The 23,062-nt window shown below is 50.3% G+C and overlaps 2 protein-coding genes across 4 annotated transcripts in view; both read left to right on the top strand.

Moving 5' to 3' along the window:
* Window positions 1-1,476: 1,476 nt before the first annotated feature.
* Window positions 1,477-9,380, top strand: SLC35C1 (solute carrier family 35 member C1). Of its 3 annotated transcripts, none has more exons than XM_011000623.3 (3): window positions 1,477-1,555; window positions 3,209-3,735; window positions 7,514-9,380. In XM_011000623.3, exons 1-3 carry the CDS (start codon window positions 1,524-1,526, stop codon window positions 8,071-8,073), a joined length of 1,119 nt encoding a protein of 372 aa, XP_010998925.1. In that variant the 5' UTR covers window positions 1,477-1,523; the 3' UTR covers window positions 8,074-9,380. The 3 variants fall into 3 exon arrangements, with proteins under 3 accessions (XP_010998925.1, XP_010998927.1, XP_031315600.1); XM_011000625.3 differs by lacking the exon at window positions 1,477-1,555 and adding an exon at window positions 1,755-1,847; XM_031459740.2 differs by lacking the exon at window positions 1,477-1,555 and adding an exon at window positions 1,999-2,016.
* Window positions 9,381-16,248: 6,868 nt separating this feature from the next.
* The window catches only part of CRY2 (cryptochrome circadian regulator 2), a 31,891-nt gene continuing 25,077 nt past the window's right edge, over window positions 16,249-23,062 (top strand). Inside the window, exon 1 of the mRNA XM_011000626.3 lies at window positions 16,249-16,496. Within this exon, the coding sequence (XP_010998928.2) occupies window positions 16,282-16,496 (215 nt within the window). The 5' untranslated portion in view covers window positions 16,249-16,281. The remainder of the gene's footprint in view (window positions 16,497-23,062) is intronic.

Raw genomic sequence — 23,062 nt, 5'->3', positions numbered from 1 at the left:
CTCACACCAAGTTCACACCCTGGCTAATTACTCTTGACAAGACTTAAAACTTCATCCTTTGCGAATGGTTGAAACAATTAACAATCCTTAAGAAAAATGTACAAGCAGTTTGTGCAAAGTGCACAATTTCTGAGGCCTTAGACCCCCAAGAAACATCCCCCTCGCCCCCGCCTCCCCTTTCCCTCAGAAAGAACAAAAAGGATTGGAACCTGTGAAACTTACTGTACTGGCCTGTTGCAATCTTAATGCGAGGGAGTGAAGCTAATGGTGGAATTTCAGGTGCAAGGTAAAGGGGCAGATTGGACACAGGGATACACTTTGGTCTCCTGCCTTTTGGAGAGCCCAGACTGTGCCCCACACATCCAGCATAGACTGTCTCTGGATCTTTTAGTGAAATGCCTCTGGTGTGTATGCAGTCTGTATCTCTGCACTAGGGGATCCGGGTGTCAGCACATTCATCAGGTACACTAGTACCTGTTAGTGTGCCAAGGGGGAAGGCCCTTCCAGGAAACCAGGGCCTCTCAGAGACAAGTCCGCCCTCCCTGTATGTCAATAATGTATTTGTCACAGTGAAATATCAGGCCTAAGAGAGAAGAGCAGGTAGGGTTGCTCTTAATAAACTGAAACCCACAACCTTTAAGTCTGGCCCTGGAATGAGACTCTCCAAGGTGGCCAGCTTAATCACTTTAAGCCTTTCCTTCCCTAAAAGGGTAATTTGACCCCAAACGTGACGAGGTGATCAGATAGCAACCTCCACCTGAAGACCAGACCAGGAAGACCCATTTCTGGAAGAAGGAGTAATGCTGGTGTTACAGAATAAGAGCCAGAGGGTTAGTGGAGGAGGACAGACATGGAGCAGAGCTCCCTTGGGGAGTTTGCACCTGCCCCAGGGCTGTGGGACAGTGCTTGTGTCCTGTAACCCTTCCAGTTCCCATAGCCCACAAAGGGCTATGCTAAACTGGGGTAAGGGTTTATGCAGTTAGCAAGTCATGTACACCACAGATTTTACCTTTTTATGATGGAAATTTTCAAAGATGCACAGAGGTAAGGAGACTCCTATACCCTCCATGTACCTATGCCTAGCTTCAATAATTGTCTGTCTTCTTTTATCTATCAGCCTTTGGGGGTTTTCTTTTTGGAGGAGTGAGTATTCTGGGAATTTGGAAGCAAATCTCAAACATCTCACCCATAAATTAATTGGTACTAATTAAATGGTGTTTGAAATATTACAAGTAGTAGTCCCTACTTTCAACCGTATCAGCTATGGTTTTGAGCAAGGAGGTTGAGGCTGACTGGTACAGTCCAGCTCCCCGGTTTTACAATAAAGATAACTCCGGGAAAGTGAGCCACCCAACGCTGATGAACCAGGAAGAGGTCGGTCCTCCTTGCCTGACTGGTGAAGTGACTGCCCAGGCCCAATCCCTGGGAGGGGGAGGGGGACCCTCTACTAACTGCCGGCAGGAAGAATCCTGGCTGTTCCCCACTTCTGGAGCACAAGCTGAGTGCGCGGCGGCGGACCACGGATGCAGCCGGGTCCTGGGACGTGCAAACCACGGTAACTGGAATGGGAAATCCTGGGCGGGATAACGGGGTCTAGTGTGGCCTTGAAAAGGGAAGGGGACCTGCTCCCACGACCGGCGGGATAACGCGGGGACAAGGTTAGGCCAGTCCCTGGGGTGCCCCGCCGTTGCCCCGGGCCCACGTGGGAAGCAAGTCGGCGACGTTGGCGCGGCGCCCGCGCCGGGAGATGGGACCAGGAAGTCGTTTCCCACGGGCTCGGCCCTGGGCGCGGCGCTGCAGGTGCGGCGCAGTGTGGCGTGGGGCGGGCAGCCAGTGCCGAGGTGGAGGTGAGCGCTGGGTCGCCTTCGCGGCCAGGGAACACCAGCCCTGGGACCAGAGCTTGCCGCCGGGCCCGGCGTACCGAGAGGGTTTTCTGCGAGGAGGGGAGGGGTTGCTGCATTGAGGCTCGGACCCGGGAGCTGGGAGGGTTTCGAATCTGCGGTGGGGGCAGCTGCTGTAAGTCTCACGCTCCGGAGAAGGATAGGGGAGGTGAAAGTAGGGGGAAGGAGGGGACTGCAACTAGGTTTTGGAGGAGTGGGCTGGGGTTAGGTATAGGGACGCGGGGCTGTTGGGGGAGTTCTCTAGACGCCGAGGGACGCGGAGCGGTGCCAAGGTTCTGGGGAAGTAGCCCTGCCCGGGGATGAGGAGCGGGGTGGACCTGCAGATAGGCCAGGTAGAGGGGAGTCAAGGGTCTGGAGGAGATGGAGCAGGGGCGGAGGGGGGCTCCGCGGGAGGGTTTGCAGGAAAGGGGCCCGAGACTCTAGCACCTACAGGAACCTTCCTCGTCTACCGAGATCCTCCCCCACCATCAGCGGGCGGGGAGCGCACATGGGATGGGAGGCTGCCGGGGCGTCGACGCAAGCATGACTCTGAAGGCCGTTTCTCCGAAGCTGTGGCTTTAAGGGAGACACCGGGTGTGCGGGCTCTTTAAGAAGGGTGTCCGGGGCGTGTCAGGAAATGAGTTCCTGGCCCGCCTCGCCTGGGGGAGCAGCCTTGGAAGTCCGGAGGTTCCGGGGCCGAGCCGGGGCTGGCGCCCGGAAAGACAGCTCGCCGTGGGCTTGCGCCGGCCGAGCCTCCTCCTGTGTCCTTCGAACCCGGGCCCTGAGCGCCTCTGACTTCGCCTGCACCCCTCTTTACAAACCCCACGCACGCGCTTCGTCCGTTCAGCTCCCTGCATTGCCTCCCCCTCTCGGCCTGCAAACCCTTCTCTCCAACAGAAGCCCGTGCCGCCCTCTCTCTGCCTCTCTCCCCTATGCTGCTTCCGCCCTTTTTAGCACCTTCGCGCTTCATTCCTCCTCCTCTCCCTTCTCTTTCCATTCCTCTTCCCCCTCCCTTCTTCCTGTGACTCCTCCCTGCTAGGTCCCAGCCCCTTCTCCCCTAACAGGTCGTCTCTGTCCAACCTTAGCCCCATCCCTCATCTCTTTCCCGTGTCTTGTCTCATGAGCCCCCTCATGGTGGGAGCAGGTTGTGGGGCTCACCCCAGAGCAGAACCTTTCCATCCAAGAGAAGGGTGGGAGGCCTCCAGACCACCCCCCGTGTGACAGTTGAGGACTTCAGCTTGCAGAAAGCAGAAGTGAACTCACTATCCTGGACTCTAGGAAATCAGTCCGGCTGTAGGGTGACCCAGCTCCTCTGCTACCATGAACAGGGCCTCTCTGAAGCGGTCAAGGATCCTGCACATGGCGCTGATGGGGACTTCTGACCCCTCCAGAGAGACAGAGGCCAGCCAGGAGAAGCCCTTTGTGCTGCGGGCATTGCAGATCGCACTGGTAGTCTCTCTCTACTGGGTCACGTCCATCTCCATGGTGTTCCTTAACAAGTACCTGCTGGACAGCCCCTCCCTACGGCTGGACACCCCCATCTTCGTCACCTTCTATCAATGCCTGGTGACTGCACTGCTGTGCAAGGGCCTCAGCACACTGGCCGCCTGTTGCCCTGGTGCCGTGGACTTCCCCACCCTGCGCCTGGACCTCAGGGTGGCCCGCAGTGTCCTGCCCTTGTCGGTGGTCTTCATCGGCATGATCACCTTCAATAACCTCTGCCTCAAGTATGTGGGCGTGGCCTTCTACAATGTGGGCCGCTCACTCACCACCGTCTTCAATGTGCTGCTCTCCTACCTGCTGCTCAAACAGACCACCTCCTTCTATGCCTTGCTCACCTGCAGCATCATCATTGGTGAGTGGCCAGCCAGGGCCATGGGGAATGGCATGGGGGTGGGGGTAGGAATGGGGGCCGAAACCCGAAAGAACAACCCTGTCAAACACCTTTGGACTTGATCTGTCCCAGCTCCCTTGTTGTGAAAATCTTATGAGGAAGAGCCTGGGGTCCAGAGAGATTCTGGAGGCCACCTAGCAAGTTAGGGGCCCAGTCAGGGCCCTTCACACAAGATGGGATTATAATCTACATTTCACAGAAGGAAAACCAAGGTACAGAGAAGTTAAGTAATTCATCAAAGATCACACAGCTAATAAATGGCAGAGGTGGGATCTGATCTCAAGCAGTCTGGCTCCTTAACACTTGACCACTATACTCTCTTGCTTCTCAAGAGTTCAAGTGTCCTGACTCCCCATCTGGTGCTCTTTCTAGAGGACATTGTATCTTTTAGTAAATATACCATCACCCTGTGACCTTGCAGGCTTACAGTAATGCCTGAGACAGTGGGAAGAGATATGCTTTGATATAACTTAGCTGTCTTTCCAGACCTGATCCTCAGGAAGTAAGAATTATTGATGGGGACATTGTGCTAATCATTCACATATAGCATCTCCTTATGTTCCCCAGAGGTCCCCTGGATGGCAGCATCACCATGATCAACTCCCTGCAAACAAGGAAACTGACACTCAGAGAGGTTAAGCCACTTGCTCACAGCCTCACAACTAGGAAGTAACTAGGCTGGGATGCAAAGCCAGATTGGCCAGACTCCCAGGCCTATGTTTCTAACCACTCTGCTCTGTTCTTGTCCCCTAGAGGTTAGAACTGCACTATCCAATACAATAGCCACTGACCACATGCATCTATTTCAATTCAAATTCCATGAAATTTTAAAACTTCAGTTCTTCACTTGCAGGTGTTATGACCTGATTCTGTAGCCACATTTCAAGTGCTTAGGAGCCCCATGTGGCCATTGGCTACTGTGTTGGATGGCACAGATGATAGAACATTTCCATGATCACAGAATATTTTCTTGCCGCCTGCTCGGTAAGAGGACCCCCAGCTTCCCACCCCTTCAGTCTTCCTGGGGCTCTGTCATCCAGGAATGGGATCTTTCTTTGAACCTGTTTGGGTTCTTCCTGGTGCTGCAAATTTCATCTTGGTTGACCTACATATTCTTCATTGGTGTCTCAGAGTCCCAGGCTGGGTTGCACTGGTTGACAGGGAAGGGCCATCCCAGGCCACCTGTCCTAGAAAATGTTCCCCTTATTGAGCAGCTTCGGAATCTAGGGCTGCCAGGTCTAGGTGGGAGGGGCCACTAAGACCCCTGGCAGATCTGGCCCAGCTGCTCCCCACTTCTTCCCCAAGGGAGCTGGTATGGGGTCCCAGGCCTCACTTAGCCAAATGCCCCAGGGATCTCCACTTCAGTCCTGCTGACCCTAGAGGGAGGGGGAGGGGGGCTCCTCGTGGGAGAATTTGCATACAGACAGGTGAGGTTGGTAGGGAAACTAGGCCCAAGTCTGAAAAGTAATCAAAGCAATAAACAACAAGTTCCTACTGTATAGCACAGGGAACTATATTCAATATCTTGTAGTAACTTATGGTGAAAAAGAACATGAAAACGAATATATGTACGTTCATGCATGACTGAAGCATTATGCTGTACACCAGAAATTGACACAACATTGTATACTGATTATACTTCAATAAAAAATATATATCTACAAAAAAAAAGTAATCAAAGTAGCTGATGGTGAGATAGCTGCTGGGCAGGTGCGTTCACTGGCCTGCCTAATGGCCCAGTACCTGGCCCCCCTCCACAGTGTTTCCCTTTCCTTCCTCCTTGAGGGGGACAATAGGTCTCCTATGACTCTCCAGGCCTCATCCTTCTCCCTGCCTCCCAGGTCACACAGTATCTTTAAAAGCTCCTTCTGGAGCTTTAAGACTGGAACCTTGAGGTGGCAGTCTTCTGGACTCGGAAGGAAACCAGCAGGAGGGCTGGGGGTGCTCTGGCTAGGACCCGGCCTTCACTGTGCCCCCAGAGCTGATCTGTGGGTACCTGTTTGCAAAGGCTCTGCCAAGAAAGAGAATACTGCAAGTGAATGCTTACAATGTAGTTGGTGCCTTGTCTCCTTTCATCCTCAACCATCTCCAGAACAACTTCCATTCATTCATTCAGCCATTCAACAAATGTTAATTGATGGCCAAGTCTGTGCCATGCTATGGGGATACAAGTTCGGAAAAGGTAGACTCAGCGCCTCTGCTCCCAGAGGGCATGGGGTTGGTGCAGGGCAGTAACTGAGTTATATTTGAGGAGTAAGAGCTGTGATTGGGACAGGAAGATGCTGCGGGAATCCTGGTGGGGTTGGGGGGGGGTGGGGAGGGGTGGGGGAGGAGAAGGGCAGAGGTCATCCAAGCAGCCTTCTGGAGGAAGTACGAGATGGATGTCAGGAAGGAGTGAGGAGATAATGCTCTCGGCAGAAGAAAGAACATGTGCATTTCTGCATGGCTGTGCCAGAGCGAGGCTCACCAGCCATGAGGCTGCCCAAGTTAAATGAGTATGGACTATCTGCTGAGGGCAGTGGGGAAGCACAGAGGGGCTTTAAGCCAGGATGAGACCGGAGCAGCTCTTACCTTGGGAAGATGATTCCAGTGGCAAGGTGGACAGTAGATTGGTTGGAGTAGGAGGTCAGGAACGTGACCCACATCTCTACAGCTGAAGGAAATGGGAGCCCAGAGAAGTTAAGTGAATTCTCCCCAGGGCACCAGCCTCTAAATGACAGAACCCAATTGGAGCCCAAATCTCTCTGACACCAAAACCACGGTGTCAGCTGCTATGGTGGGGATACAGCATGTGTGAGATTCTGCCCCTGCCTTCTGGGGAGGTGGGGTCTAACTAAAGAGACTGTACTGTCCCCTTGGGCAGGTGCCCAGCAGCCCAGGGTAGGCAAGGGGTCTTGAAGGAAAGCGCAGGCAGGAAGAGGCCAGGAAGAGGTATGGGTGCTGGGGGATCAAGAAGACTTTGACCCTGGAGAGGCTGGCTTTGACTTTGAAGAATGAGTTGAATCTCCCAGGGAGGAGGAGGGTGTTCCTGGTGCAGGAAAGGAACAAGGACACTGAGCCCTGGTGTGAGAAGCAGGGAGATGAGAAAGATGACTAGGGGCGATCGTGGTACAGAGACAGGGCTGGCTGGGGTGTGGAAAGCCCAGCGTGCCAGGCTGTGGGATGTAGACTCGAAGGTGGGCAGCAGGGCACCATGGAGTGTCGGTGAGCAGGAGGTATCAGAAGATGAGAGTCTCAGAAAGAGTGACTGTCCCCAAAAACCTCAGGCCCCAAGTGATTCTAGCTCATTGTAGGCTCCCATTTTACGGACCAGGAAGCCAAGGTTCCGAGACCTTAAGTCACTTGCCCAAGGTCACCTTCATCACTAAGTGCTGTAGCGGTATTCATCCTTCAGCACTCATTGTAAATGTTGCTTTCCAGATGCCCCAGGCCAGCACAGTCACCCAGTTACGGGTTCTCACAGCACCCTGTACTGTTTTATGGACCTCATTACAATTGTAATTAAAGAAGTGATTGGAAAATGAATCATTTTAATGTGTTTCTCCTCTGCCAGAATGTGAGCTCCGTGAGGAAGGGTTCATGTCCCAGGCCACTTCCCCAGCCCTTGTGTGGTGCTTGGCCTGTAGTGGAGACTTTGGACACATGGCAGCATTACACAGTTTGTGAACTTTGGTGGCAAAATCCTGTCCTTCTTCCTCCCCATCCTCAATCCCTTGCCCTTCTCCTCTCCCCACTGCAGGTGGCTTCTGGCTTGGTGTGGACCAGGAGGGCGCAGAGGGTACCCTGTCTTGGATGGGCACCATCTTTGGGGTGCTTGCCAGCCTCTGCGTCTCACTCAATGCCATCTACACCAAGAAGGTGCTCCCGGCGGTGGACGACAGCATCTGGCGCCTGACCTTCTACAACAACGTCAATGCCTGCGTCCTCTTTCTGCCCCTGCTCCTGCTGCTGGGCGAGCTGAGGGCCCTCTGCGACTTCCCCCAGCTGGGCAGCGCCCACTTCTGGGTCGTGATGACGCTGGGGGGCCTGTTTGGCTTTGCCATCGGCTACGTGACAGGACTGCAGATCAAGTTCACCAGTCCCCTGACCCACAACGTGTCTGGTACTGCCAAAGCCTGTGCCCAGACGGTGCTGGCCGTCCTCTACTATGAGGAGACCAAGAGCTTCCTCTGGTGGATGAGCAACATGATGGTGCTGGGGGGCTCCTCCGCCTATACCTGGGTCAGGGGCCGGGAGATGAAGAAGGTTCAGGAGGAGCCCATCCCCAAGGAGGACGAGAAGAGTAACGTGGAGGTGTGAGCTTCTCCGGAGTCCCCGGGGTGGCCTGGCCTGCCCAGGTAGAAGGCCCATGAACACAATGCTGCTGTCTCTCTGATCCAGAGAGGGTGGCCTTACAGACCTGATGGGAATCCCGTGGTTGAAGGGGAACCAGTGTTTCCAAGTGATGTCAGAAAGTTGCCAAACCTGTCTTGACCCCCTTTCCTATTTCTGGGATTTTGTCCTCCCCTAGGGAGGAGGGACCCCCACAAGAAGAGCCAGTCGGCTCTCCGGAAGAGCACCAGCTCCCCGGGAGGAGGGTAGGGGCAGCAGCCCTTCCTGCCCCTCTTCCAGGGCCTTCTACCTCCACATGACCTTTAGGGTTGGGGAAAGGCCACAACCTTTAAGGGACAGTATTGCTGAAGCCATTAAGTCTTCACCTAGACTCAGGGGAGATAGGATTGTGACCCCACCACAGGCCAACTGTTGGGATTCGGGAAGCCTCACATCTCTACGTCCCAGGCAAGCCACAGAGCTTTGGCTCCACAAACCAGCCTTCCCTTGGAGGAAAGCGTGGGCTGGGCTGAGGGAGGAAATAGACAAATGTTCCCTCTTCTCTGCACTGAGACCAGCAGGCCCCGTGGAAAGGGGCGAAGGATCAGCTGCACCCGAGCCTGGCCCTGGCACCCGCAGGGGCTGCCGGGAAGCGGCCTGGGGATGGGCTCCATCGTGGGAGAGCGCCCTTTCCACACTGTCTGTGCCACTGTTTGAACGTGGGAGAACCGCGTGTCTTTCACAGGTTAAGCAGGGTCATTAACACCCTCCCCTAGTCCCTGACATGGGTTTTCCCCGCCTCACTCCTCTGCCCTGTGGGGAAACTGGCGCTCAGGTCTCCCAGCACCTGGCACAGCTGCCTGGTTCAGGTAACAGCCTCCCGGAAGTGGAGCCAGGGAGCTGCCTCTGCTTCTCCCAAGGGGGCTGATGACGCAAGGGTCAGTTCAGAGCCTTCCACCTCAGCTGTGCGGGGCCCCCCAGGATCCAGGTCCCTGCAGGGCAGGTGTTGTAGCCTGACCCTGATGAAAGTGTTAAGCCAACAATTACAATCTTCCCTGAGTTTAGGGCTGAAAGAAACTTCTCTTCCACTCGCTGTACCCTCCTGGCCCCAGGGTGGCTTTCCCCGCTCCTGTCCCTTCTGTTGGGCGTTTTGTTCCACCCAGCTCTTCAGGGTAACTCCTGATGTTTTTAGTCCCTCTGGCAAAAGGCTGTGGAGAGTGAGTCTTCTCACCACCCCTCCCTCGCAGCTCCCCCCACAATCCCAGGTGGTTTCTAATGAAGTTGGTGAGCCCCAATGCCCTGAACTGCGTGCAATTTATTTAAAAATCGGAGTAGGACAATCCTGCATGTTTGGAGTGAGTGAAAGAAGGAACAGGCAGGGTCTGGACAGGATTTAGGAACGAGGCTCTGAGGAAAAGCAGTGGGTCTGTAAATGGTGGGAAAGCTCACCCCTGCCATCACCAAGCCTGGGTTCCAGCAGGACAGCTTTCTAGGAGCCTGTTCTCCCTCTGGCCAAGGGTTGATCCAAATACCAGGGCTCCTTCCAGATCTCAAGTTTTGTATTAGTAATCACTGCTATTTATAGGGCCCTTGCTGGAGGCAGGACCCTGCTGAGTGCTCAAATCAGCCTCCTGTGTGCTGTGAAGCAGGCGCCATCACTGATCCTCCATTTTACAGATGAGAACACCGAGGCTCAGGGAGGTACACAGAAGGAAGAGGCAGCAGTAGGATTCAGATGGAGGTCTCTGCCTGCAGAGCATGGGTACTTAACCACAGTGCCCTTAACTATATCCAGCATTTTTTCAGCATCTTCTATGTGCCAGGCACATACTTCATACTGATACGAAGATCCAAATCTGCTTCGAGGGGCTTGCATGTAAATATACGTCAAGGCCCCAATAACAGGTGAAATAATGGAAGTAATAACATATTGCCCTGAGGTCTCAGAAGATGGAGAGACCAAGTCTTCTAAAGGGCCAGAATGTTTGAACTGAGTCTTACTGGCTGAGTAGGGGACTCCAGGAGGAAAGATAGACTAGAAAACAAGGTGAAGCTGGGGGAAGAGCACATCTGGGGAGTGGTGAGAGGTTTTGGCAGGGGTGGTTAGGGGAGGGATAGAAAATGAGGGTGGGCCATGGCGTGAACAGCCTTGAATGCCGTGGTCAATCCGGACTTAATTCTATCTATTTTAAAAGCCATCACCAGCTTCCGAGACAACACTCTTAATGTTATTTGCACTTGGACAAGATTTAAGAGAAACCTAAATAGTTCAAAATTCAGGTGGCCTCAGCTCTCAGGACACAACTGAACAGCCTTATGTGCAACAGTCCACACATAAAAGCGCAAGATGTGCAGTGTGTCTGGATGGGTTTGAATCCATGCGGGGCCAAAGACCCCAGTTTTGATGCAGATGAGAGATAACAAGATGATTTAAAGAGCCAACAAACATGAAATTTAGTTGTTAAATGAGAAAACTGAGACCCCAAAGGGTTGAATGACTGAGGCACCAAGGACAAAACAGAGTGTGGTACTCTGCCCTCCTGGCCCTCCTGTCTGATTTGCTTCCACAGCTGCCTCACCAGAAACAGCCCTCTCCCAGCGCCTGCCCCCACCGCAAACTGGCTCCCGTGAAAGGGCTAAATTTAGGACCTGAAACCGGCTAAAATGGGGACAGCAGAGCCTGCTGCACTGAAGCACCTGGTCCAGGTGTGCCAGGAGCTTAGATAACGGAAGGCTGTGGGTGGTGTGGGGGAGAAAGGCTGGTGGTTACTGGTATAGGGGCAACAGCAGGATGTCGCTGAGCACCAGTGGGGAATTTATAAAGTTCAAGCTGGGAATGTGTTTGGAAATCAGAGTCCAGCCCCAGAGTCCAGACAAGCCTGAGGCTCGGAATGCGTGACTGACTTGCCCAAGGCCACAGGGTGATAGGGCAGAACCCGCTCCCCTCCTCCCAGGCCAGTGCTCTTTCTACTGAGCACCATCACCACCATCATCATCATTGTTAAAAAAATAATAATAACCGTTACTATTATTGCTAACATTTGTTAGCTACTCATCACATGCCAGGGGCTTTTCTAAGACTTGACATGTGTTAACTTCTGAGACAGGTACTATTAACATCCCCATTTCACAGATGAGGAAACCAAGGCACAAAGAAGTTAGCACTGTGTCCCAAATCACATAGCTGGGTTCCCTCTCGGAACACTCAGAGACTGAATTACAACAGACATTGGCCAAACCATATATGACAATAGAACTCTGACTCACAGCTTCTGCAGCAATCAGTCCTGGAAGCCAAACCACTACCTCCGCATCAGTGAACCTAGAACAGTCATTTGGGGAATGACTGCCCACTTCCCTATTTTTGGCTTCTACCCCCTACTCCCAACTGAGGACCAACCAATCACACAAGACTCCCTGCCCCCTTCTAATTAGCCTACCTCCGGTTTCCCCATCAGTTTAACTGCTCCCAATCAGGACCTACCTGAAGCCTTCCATTTTCTCACTGTAAAGCTTTCCTACTCGTCTGCCTGCCTTCGAATCCTTGCCAAATTACAAGCGATGGTGGCTGACTCCCTTGCTATATAGCAAGCTCTGAGTAAATATCCTGTTTGTTCTCATTTGGGTGGTCTTTGTTTATTTCTACAACTCCCACTCCCCATCAGGTCCAGGTAGGGCTGTCTTGGGAGGAGGAAATAGTCCTAGAGGAGCCCCAGGCAGGTAGAGAGAGACTGTGGGGTGAGGGTGGGGCTGGTTGGGGGCAGCTGCATTTCCACCAGGCCTTCAGTCTGGCTCCCAGGCTGCTCTGCAGTCACAGAAGAGTTATATTAACGAGTTCCCGTCCAGCTAGCGAAACTCTCTCTGCTTCCTCTCCAGATCGCTATGCACAGGGTCCCTGCCTTATCTCATTTTTCATTCCCCTGCATCAGAGGGAGGGAAGGAATGTATTGAGGGCCCGCTGTATGCAGGGCCTGAGCGAGTCTCTTTACATCTTCATCTCAGTTAATCCTAACATAACCCTGTGAAGCAAGGTCCACTTTCCACTGTCTTTGAGATACACTGGTTTTCAGCTGTGCGTCCAAAGTCACCCCCACCTCCCATACCTTAAGTTTTCTTATCTATAAAATAGGGGGAAGGAAACTAGATGAGATTAGTGCCTCTAGGAAGGTTAGGGAGCCCCCTTGGAGCAGAAGGGGGAGTCAAGTGGGCTCCTAGTCCCCATTTCTGCTTCAACCAGGGCAGCCTCAGTTTCACTCATTTACATATTGAGGGTGCAGTTTAGATTTAGTAATACTAACAAGGGGCTACCTGTTTACTTGCACCCTGGCGTCTTCCCTTGCCTGTTACTTGCCTGAACTCTGAAGAAGATGACCACTTTCTTGTTCTTTTCATGTCCCCTCACCTTCCCAGAGTCCAACTCAGGTGGAGCCTGAAGCAAACTGGGGGGCAGTGAACCTGGCAAAAGACCTCAAATTCCTAATTTCCAAAACTAGTTTGCCCCTCTGGCCACCAGTTTTCAAATTCTAAGCTTTGGAGTCAATTGTAGATAGAAAGGCTGCGGCTGCACACTGCGCCTAACTAGAGACCAGGATGCGCCCGGATGCTCCCGGCTCAGCCTGAAGCACAGCGGCCGCTTCTTTCCCAGTCTGACCACTAGAGGGCGCGGGCTACTTAAACTCGCCAGGGACATCCCTTCCTCCCTCCTACCCCTGGTTACATTTCAACCAATCATCAAATATTTACCCAAAGCGTAGTTCTTAGGGAATGTAAAAAATTGCCTAATCCAGTCTCCATGTAAGACTACAACAAAAAGACAAAACGGAACTGACCTCTGTCTTCTTAAATATCTTCGGCAAAGAAAGAAACCCCCAGCTATTTGGCTAATTTCTCTCATTCCTATATCACTTAGTATAAAGTCCTTCCTTAAATCTCTTACTCTTTACAGCGTAAACATTCTTTTGTTCTGCCCTTAGTGGAAACAAGGGCTTTTTGGCATCCTCATGGCAACCACTCTTCAGAGATGCTTGTAAGTAACAGGGTGTAGATATATAAATAAAGAAATAACAAGATGTATAGCACAGTTCTCATTTTTCTCAAAGATGTAATAGTATATGATTATATTTCACCTACTTAGAGATTTACAGCTTTCTTTGGTCTCTCTCTAATATCTCTATGTCCCTTCTGAACTGTAAAATCTAAAAGTGGACTTTGCACTCCAGAATCCTATCAAGTGCCAGATTTACTTCCTGATTCTTGAATGTTTCCCTGTTGTTATATCCAAACAATACTCAATCATTCAATAAAATAATTCATCTTTATCAACTTGGCTGAGGAACTACACAGTCATTAAAATAACAAACACAGTGACATAGCAATATGAAACATGCTTAATATTTTGTTTAAAAATGCATGTAACACTGCATCTCTGCCTTGATTACAGCTGTAGGACTCTGATGTTGATGGACAAAATCTGGAGGCAACATGAAGATAAAAAATAATTGATTTGTTTGATTTAGGGGGTTGGTAGTGATTACTTCTCTTTGTTTTTCATTATAGGTATAATTTTGAGGACTTTAAAAAACTGATTAAAATCTTATATTCACTCAGAAATTTATGGAGCACTCATATGTAAAGACTCAGGGCGAAGTGTGGCAAGACAAAAGTAGACACTGTTCCTGCTGCCCAGAATAACAGTAGCTGATTATTATTAAATATTTACTATATCCTAGCTACTACTATCATCTCTACTGTAAAGATTAAGAAAGGGGGGAACAGAAAGGTCAACTAGTTTACCCAAGGTCACATAGAATAAAATAAAAGCAGTATGAGAATTTGAACGCAGTGAGTCCAAAAGTGCAAGACTTTGAGTTTAACCATTATACCACACTGCCTCTCATAAGAGCCTAATAGGATAGAAAGAGATAAATGACAATCATTCAGCAAATATTTATTGAGCACCTACTACATATCAGGTACCAAATTAGGGGCTGGGAATACACTGTTGAGCAAGATAAACACAGTCCCTGCCCTCGTGGAGCTCACACTCTATACAGAAAGCATCATGGGAGTTCAGAGGAGAAAAAGAGAATACCCATCTTTGAGGCTACAGGGAAGGACTATCTCCCTCCACTCTCTGTTCCATTCCTAGTAGAGCATCAAACTTGTGGAGAGAAAGGGGAATAAAAAGCTTCAAAAGAAAAGTAATGATCAACTACCTATACCTCAATTTAAATACATACATAGTTTTTTTTAAAAGAAAAATAATGAGCTGTAGCATCTCCTCACTCAGCAAGCATTTGGCGATGGGATTCAAAAATAAAGACAAAGGTGGGGAGGGCAGAGCTCAGTGGTAGAGCTCATGCTGAGCACACACGAGGTCTTAGGTTCATTCCCCAGGACCTCCGTTTAAAAAGTAAGTAAACCTAACTGCCTACCCCCCCCCCCAAATAAGGACAGGTTTAGGACTGGTATAGATCATTAAAGGTTTCTGCCAATCTGAAATTCTAGCCCCTGTCCAATTTTTATTCAAATAATCCTTGAGCATTAAGTGCCAAGCACTAGAGCTAGACCCTGAAAATACAGCTGTAAATGAGCCACGACCCTTGCCCTCCAGGAGTTTATAGTCTAATGAGGCAGACAGACAAGAAAGAAATTCAAGTACCATGGACTAAGGCCAGTGATAAGAGGAAGCACAGAATGAGTGAGGCACTATGCAGGCAGTGACCAGACAGCAAGTGAGCAGTGACACAGAGCAGTGACACAGAACAAACTGGAGGTAAAAGGGGGTGGGGTGCTGAGTGTGATCCAGGCTTGAGGGAACAATTTGTACAAAGCAAATGACAATGAGAGAGCCTAGGATTGCAGCAACACTTTGGCTTATACAGTTGTGCCAATTGATGCTACTAAATTGCTGACGGAATTGCTATTTCCCAAGTTCAGGAAGGGTTCAGGAATTTCTTCATTGCTATTTCCCAAGTTCAGGAAGGGTTCTGGGCATGGGCACAACCAAGAGCCAAATTGAGACAGACTCTTCACTTGATAACCCCAGAGGGTCAACCTGACTAGGTTAGCTTAGCCCACCATCAAGGCTTCATTGAGGTGTTCATATGCTTCTCCTGTCATTCATTCATTCAACCAGTAAGTTCTCTGCTAGACTCCAGAAGAATAAGAGAGCTCCACTTGTCTGCCTTGAGGAGGAGAGGGGACAGTCCTCCACATCTCTGAATCCCACACAGACTCCAGGTCAGTGCTTTGCATAAAGAGGTACTACTGAGTCTACTAAACATAGAATTAAAAGAAAAATTCATCTGATGGCACAGTCACTAGCTCAACCCACGACCTCCACATTTCCAGTCCCCACTCCCAACCCCTCTGCTGCTGCACATCAGGGCACTTCTCCCCACCCTTTGAACTCTACCACTTGTAAACGCCAGGTTGCTCAGGGCAGAGGGAAGTATGGCTTTGTGGATAAAAGCAGAAGCTTCCGATTCAGAATAATCGGGTAGAACCCTTTTATTAGACTTCTGATACTGAACAAGTCACTTACCCGGCAGCAGCCTCAGTTTTCTTTGTAAAATGAGAATAACAGCTCTTTCACTAGGGTTTGTTGAAATGAATGCAACTTGGCTGAGGTGAGAGTAGTAAATGACACAGTCCTGTAAAGGTATCATCACACTGCTTGGCATATAAAATGCACTCAATAAATAGCAGGTGAAGTAGAATGTTCTAACGATGTATATATATAGAGTGCGGTAGATGATGGTGATATTGATGACGATGATGACGTAGGAGATGGGTTGTCCGTCCTGTAAGTCACTCACAGCAACCCCCCACCCCCACCCCGCCAGCCCATACAGCTTCCAGCGGTAGGCCTACATCTGAGATCCTCTGTCCCTTGGGACTTGGTCCACACCCAGACCTCCTTAGGGAGCGCGGGCCTGCGTCACACACCCCCTCCTCTGGCTCCTCCCAGGCAGGCCCACACAAGGTGGGAACGTGAGGGGGCGGGGCCAGACTCAGAGCGTCTGAGCCAATCGCCCGGCGGGAGGCGCCCAGCCAATAGTAGAGGCACTCCAGGGCCCGGGGGCGGGGCCCTAGAGAGGAGCGGTGGCGTCATAGGTCACTGGGCGGGCTGGGGGCGGGGCCCGCGGCACGGACCTGGGCGGAACGGCAGTGGCCGGAGCAGTCTGGTCGGTGATGGCGGCGGCTGTGGCTACTACGGCAGCGGCGGCCCCGGCGCCGGCGGCCGGCGCGGAAGGCGCCACCTCAGTGCACTGGTTCCGCAAGGGGCTGCGGCTCCACGACAACCCGGCGCTGCTGGCGGCCGTGCGCGGGGCGCATTGCGTGCGTTGCGTTTACATCCTCGACCCTTGGTTCGCGGCCTCCTCCTCAGTCGGGATCAACCGATGGAGGTGAAGGGGTCTGGGGTGGGGTCGCGGGCTCGGGGGACACAGTCTGGCCTCTGGGACGCCCGCTGTCAGAGGAGGGACTCTGCCCCGAGTCCCTCTGCCGGAAGACCCCGGTCTGAGGGAGGTGGGGCAGGGGGACGGAGCCAGGTTTCCGGAGAGGAGAAGCCGGGACGAGGGAAGCAATTAGTCCCCGTTCCTGGATGGCCCAGGGCGCGTTCGCACTGCGCATTATTCTCTTTGGTTCTCATGGCATTCCTGTGGGACAGAGATCCTGATCCCCATTGCACAGATGAGACTCTTGAGCCCTAAAGACATAAAGTTGACCTGCCCAAGGACTTGGAGCCAGTGAGTGGCAGAACGGAGACTCCTGGTCCTGGGCTCTCGGCGGCGGTGTACTCAGGGAGGGGAAGACAAGAGCTATTGTGTAAAGTCAGGAACAGGTTTCTGAATTGATAGCACAGCATATGCCTGTATTCTTCAGGCATTGCTGGGCTCCTGAAGGTCATCTTTAAGCCTCTGGTGTGTTTCAATCTATCTCTTTACCTATCCTGGTTTCCCTCCAAGACCATCCTGTCTCTGGAGGTATCTAGAGACTCTAGCTTAGCATTATATAAGGCAAGTGCCATCTCCCCTTTATTACAGATACAGACCCCAACGGCATGTTCAGTTACAGGCACTTTGTGTCCAGAGAGCAGAGAGCGGTACTTAACCCAATTTGGAGGATTCCCTCAGCAGTTACGGGGCTTGCTAGAAAAAAAAGCAAACAAAGTGTCCCTTCTTTCCTCCTCTTCTCATGAGATTGATTTTAAAGGACAGTTGAGCCATGATAGATAAGACTTTTATCAGCTGATGTGCTAAGGATTAGGGAGCAGGAAAGCTATGATGATAGCAAGGGCCCCTCTTTGATGACTCCCAGGAGATTAAGTCGACAGGATCATGGGAAAAGATTGATGGTGTGTAGTGTGTGGTGTCTGTAGTTGATGTTTTCTCTGTAATCAGTGTTTAAAACCAAGGAGTCCTGAGACATTGTGTACCCATCTCTAACATGCCCCGCAGCAGTCCTTTGGCTTGTTTGCACTGTTCTGGAGGATGTTTGCTTGTGGCCTTGTTGCACTGAGGGGCAGGGTTATTCCCAGGGCATGCTGGCTCTCCACCATTCTTTCCTCTCCCAGGTGTGTGCCCTGCTAGGAAAGTGAATGCTCCTAGCAGTGGGTCTATTAAATGCCCACCTCCTGCCCCATTTATATAGAGGGAGTGACTAAAGATAGTCCTGTGGAGAGCCTGCCCACACAGTTTTCAGGCTGCTCTATTGCTCTGCCTTTGCTCCAGTTTCTATAGATAGGAGGTTGGGTTTGACAAATAACCTTAAACCACCGACTATGCCTAAGATGGACCAAGTCTGAGACTTTGCCCCTCTGCCAATGGCAGTGTGCCAATCAGAGCAGAGTAAATAGAATCCAGACTACTTGCTTGTTACATTGCCAGGAAGGAGTTTCTTCTTCTATTGGGTTTTGGGGGACATTGCGTAGGACTCCCTGCTTCTTTGTGGCAATGGAGATTAAAAATCAACAACAAAACCTCTGTTGCTAATTAAACTCAGTTTCACTAGAAACTAGGTTTATGGATTCTTGTCACCCTCTTGTGATTGTGCTTTTGAGCAAGTGAAAGAAAAGGGATGTGGCAGCTCAGATGTCTGCGTCAAATCCTGAAGTCAGAGGCCATGTAGGAATGCAAGTGTTAATTGAGCAATTATTTAATGAGCGCCTAATATCTGCCAAGCACTGCTCTAGGTGCTGCTAGCAACACAGCAGTGAACAAGCAGATGCAGTGTTGAGAGCTCCTGGAGCCTACATTTTCATGGAAGAAGACAAGTCAACAACCATAATTTAGTAGAACTAGGTGCCATGAAGTAAATAAAATAGGGAGACAGACTCAAGCCGTGTTTCTCAACCTTACTGCACATGGGAATCACCTAAGGAACTTTAAGAGATGCCTGGGCCCCCTTCTCTCCCAATTCTGATTTCATTGTTCTGGGTTATGGCCTGGGCATTAGGGTCTTTAAAGCTGCCATGTGCAGCAAAGCCAGAGAAGCACTGGACTTGAGAACCCCAGACCTGAGCCCGACAACTTGGGATGTGTGTTGCAGTGCATTGGTGGGAGGTTTGATTTGTTTTGGCAACAGAAGAAAGAGGTGAAATAACACAGAACAAATCGAATACGATAACTGCTGCTGGGCCTGGACACAGACACACTCCTACCACCTACCCGCCGCCACGCTCTTTGCTCCCAGGATCAGAATGAGATCAGAACTGCAGACTGTTTCATGCTGTTGCGGTTTGGGAGGAGTGACAGAGCCAGCCGTACCTCTGCATAACTCCAATATGTGTAATCTTCCAGTGGCTGTTTCTGGGTCTGGAAGTCATCTGGGAGAATTGTGCTGTAGCATAACATCATAGCTCTGCAAATACTTCTGTTGCTGCCTCTGAGAACCCTCCCTACGAAGAGTGGGCCCTGGGCCATCTTCAGGAGATGGGGGAAATCAAAATCTGTATCTCCATTATCCTCCTTCACTTTCTACACTCACTCCTACACAGCATTTTTCAGCAGATGAATCAGATTAAAATAACCATGAATGGCACTTTCTAAGAGCAAAAGTGGACAGAGGAAGGCAACCAAGAATGTGCATATTATTAGCATAGGAGGAGGGCTAGCAGACTCCTTGCCTTGGTAGTAGTGGGAAGTTTATAGGGTAATTGTAGCAATATGAGCCTCAGGATTTTTTTTGTCAAGTATTAGTTAGCTAAGCCCTTTGCCATTGCCCCCAGACCCACTGTCCTCAAATTTACTGCATCTGGAAGGAAGTATTGCAGTGAGAACCAAACACTCACCCAAAAAAAGGGGAGGGGGTGGAATGTGAGCCGCTTCTAGATTTTAAAATGGGTACTCAAAATAGATCCTTGTGGTTTTTCCTTACCTTTCTCTCCCTACTGCAACCTAGGTAAGTGTTGGCAACAATTCCCCTCACTCTGAGTCATTTTCTCTGTGGCTCTTTGCTGCACCTGTGTTCAGGAGCTTTTGGGACAGAGGGAGTTGATAGAAATAAAATCTCAGCACACATTGCTCAGAATTAAAAATGAGGTGACCTGGGAATACCCCCACCCCCATCCCGAATACCTGGTGAGAGGTGTGTCCCTCTTCCCAGTGCTGTTAGCTCAACGCTGTTGGACTGTCCACGTTGAGTGTGTCCTCCCTGGAACCTGGTCAGCAAGAGGGGAATTGAGAACTGTGGTCTACTGGCAAGGATATTTGAGTTTCTCGGAACTGTTTATACTGGTACCCAAGGGAGTCACTTTACTCTTCTGCTGCTAAGGAGATGTTTCCATTTGCCCAAATGGGATGAAAACTTTATCTTCATCTTTCTCTTTGAAATTAGGAAAGAATAAATATATTTTTATTCGAGTGATACTTAGAGATCAGTCTCTGCTATGGATTGTGGGTTTGGGGTATACTTTTCCATGGGGTTCTCTTAATTACTTAGGAGAAATTAATTTCTATTAATATCTTATGTAGCCAGTCTGGGCCAGCCAATGATGTCATCATTACAGTTAAATAACCTTGGCTTGAAGCAGAGAAACTTGGTCAAGGACAGTCTAGACCCAAAAAAAGAGTTCACTGTCCTCCCTCCTCCTATTAATAACAAATAAACAAAACATTCCTCAACAGTTCTGCCATTTCTAGAGAAGTCTTTTGCTAAAGATCTGCCTGTCTTATTTTAAAGGGCTAGCTCCATGGAGTCCCTGAATTACTGAGTCCTTTCAGTATTTTTGGAAATTTCCGATTTGGTTTCCTCCAGTTGTCTGCTGCTGGTTCCAGAGCACTTACGTAATGCAGCTCAGCTATGCATGTTGTTTAATCCAAAGGGTGAGCTTAAACTGTTCACACATGACCATGTGCTCTAAATTTCAGCATGTGAGCTCAGTTTAGGGCTGCCAAAGGTGAGCTGCCTGCCCAGACACTGCCACCTCCAATGCCCAGGCCCGTTGTCTTTAGAGGCTCCCCTCATGGGAGTAAAGAGAAACTGGCCACGTGGAGAGGAGGGCTCTAGGGGAGAACAAAGGCCCAAGGTTCTCTCTGGTGGAAGGATGTGCCCACTGGCCCCAGTGGGCGTTTGCCCAGTAGCAGCCCTGCTCCCTGTTCCTTTGGTGTTATGCAGAGCATCCTTTGGCTGGCCTCACAGGTGATGCCCTAGCAGTAGCTGCCCTTTCTCTGCCTGGAGGCTTGGGCTCCTGGGTCAGGTCATCGTGAGGCCTCCCTTCCTGGAGGAGCCCTGGAGGGCTTGACTCTGGAGGGAAGTTGGAAGTAACAGCACTTCTAGAGAGCCAAAGAGAAGGCAGAAACCAGGATCTCAAAGAAAGGATGTTTAGTAGAAACAAACTAGAAGCAAAGAAAGGCAACTTGGAAATAGAAGCTTGAGGTAAAGTTCAGTTTTCTGGGACAGTGCTTCTGAAACTTCTATGTGCAAAGGAATCACCAGGGGATCTTACTAAAATGCAGATTCTGATTCTGGAGGTCTGGGAGGAGCCTGAGATTCTGTATTTCAGCAAGCTTCTGAATGATTCACAGCTGTTGATCCCCCAGAGGAGCAGAGATTTGGGACAGAGGTGCTGGCCTTTGAATTGGGCTGTAGTGCTCCCTGATGGCGGAGTCCCCAGCAGCACAGCCTCAGTACTGGGGGGCAGGGGGTGGGGGGAGTCCTGGTCGAGAGGCAGGAGAGCCTGCTGGTTAAGAATGCAAATGCCAAACCACACTGCCCTGGTTTGAATTCTGGCCGCTTGTTAGGTGGATGATTTTGGACAAATTAGTTAATCTCTCTGTGCCTCAGTTTCCTCATCTGTAAAATGGGAATAATGGTAGTATCTACTTCATAGGACTGTTTGAGAATTAAGTGAGGTGATGTATGTAAAACAAGTAGAACCATGCCTGGTTCATTGTAAATGCTCATCAGGCGTGAGTTGTTGCTATTATTATCATTTTTATCACTTGGTTGCTAAGTTCACAGTCGTGCCTTTTGCTCCCTGCCTTGACATCTCTTGTCAAAGAAGAAAAGGGCTCTCGTGGAGTTATCTGTACCTCAGAGATGCTGCAGGGAATCTCTCCTTTTAATAAATGAGATCTCAAAATAAAGTCTGCAGGAGGCAGCTGGAACCTAGCTTTCACATGCATGCCAGTCTCATTTGTCACTTCAAATCAAAGTCCTCTGCAGCCTACTGGACTATGGATGATGAGGCCCCTAGAGAGCTTGGCAGGGACATTCCTGGGAGCCCCAGATGGAGGACCCTCTGCCCTGGGGTTGTGGAATTTAAGTCCCCAGGTGTCTCTAGGCCAGCTACCTGGCAGGACTCAGGTTTCAGGTGCCATGGAGGCTGTTTTCATGGGTCTCTCTTATTTTCCTCCAGAGAGGAGGGTGAGGCCTGGGAGGAGGCCAACACAAGTACGTCACTCTGTCTCAGCTTTCCTCTTCTGAGGGTGTCAGTGTTTCAAAAACAGAAATTCGCAGAGGTGGAGCTTGGGGTTTACATAAAGCAGCATTCAGCCTGTCAGTCTCCCATCATAACCCCTTGGAGAGTCTCTGCATGCTCGCTAGCTAGCACGACACCCCAGGCTGAGCCCAGGACTCAGCTCATGCTGGAATGTGGGTCTGTGGCATTCGCTGCCTGGGAGTGTCATGCTATAGACGTCAGAGGCAGCAGCGGGGGCCGGTTCTAGTTGGCAGCCTGGGAGCAGTCGCTGCTTCTGTAAGCTTCCCATAGTCAGGAACGTGATGTGCTGCAGAGGAGCTGCCAGGTTTTATTGCGCTCAAAATAAAACCTGGTGATTCCTGTTGTTGACGGGGCTGGGTGGGAGGCCACCGGGTAGATAGCAGGAGGTATCTGTGAACCAGGCTGACCTGTCAGGGCTTGGTTCCTGAGGAAGAAGATCAGAGCATCAGTGGATTACCTGAAGTCAGGTTTATGTTTGTCAGGGAGAGGGATTCCAAACACATGAGGTCCTGCAAGCATCTCATCCCCTGAAGCAGTGTTTGATGTTCCGCTAAAAGGCAGAAGAAAGGGAACACAGAGAAGAGAACATGGTTCAGAGCCTGACCGACCTAGGTTCCTTTGCCAGCTTTGTCACCCAATAACTATGATCTTAGGCAAATTAATTATCCTTTCTGTGTCTCATTTTCCTCATTATAAAACGAAGCTACTATTTCTCTTCAAAATGTGTTGAGAGAATTGAAAATGCACTTAAAAAGCATAACAGGTATATAATAACATTGATAACATTGGTTGCCTCTGGGGAGGGGAATCAAATTCCTGGAGGACGCAGGAGGAGGAGACCTTTTACTATGTACCCTTTTGTAACTTGAATTTTGAACCACATGAATAGTTAATCTGTTTAAAATGTTAATTATACTTGATTTAAAGATAAAACATATCATAAAATGTATTGATGGAATTTCTCAGAAAGGTAATTATGCCTAACTGAACAGGTGGTAAATTTTTGTGGTCCTATAAAGTAAATAAATA

This window comes from Camelus dromedarius, chromosome 12 (assembly GCF_036321535.1).
Source record: "Camelus dromedarius isolate mCamDro1 chromosome 12, mCamDro1.pat, whole genome shotgun sequence".
Lineage (NCBI taxonomy): Eukaryota > Metazoa > Chordata > Mammalia > Artiodactyla > Camelidae > Camelus > Camelus dromedarius.
The sequence above is the reverse complement of the archived record's forward strand: the minus strand, read 5'-3'. Positions and strand labels throughout refer to the sequence as shown.

Coding starts and splice junctions, on each gene's coding strand:
- SLC35C1 (XM_011000623.3), top strand. CDS start 1,524: ATGCAGCCGGGTCCTGGGACGTGCAAACCACG. Junction 1,556..3,208: donor CCTGGGACGTGCAAACCACG/GTAACTGGAATG, acceptor TACCATGAACAG/GGCCTCTCTGAAGCGGTCAA. Junction 3,736..7,513: donor CACCTGCAGCATCATCATTG/GTGAGTGGCCAG, acceptor TCCCCACTGCAG/GTGGCTTCTGGCTTGGTGTG.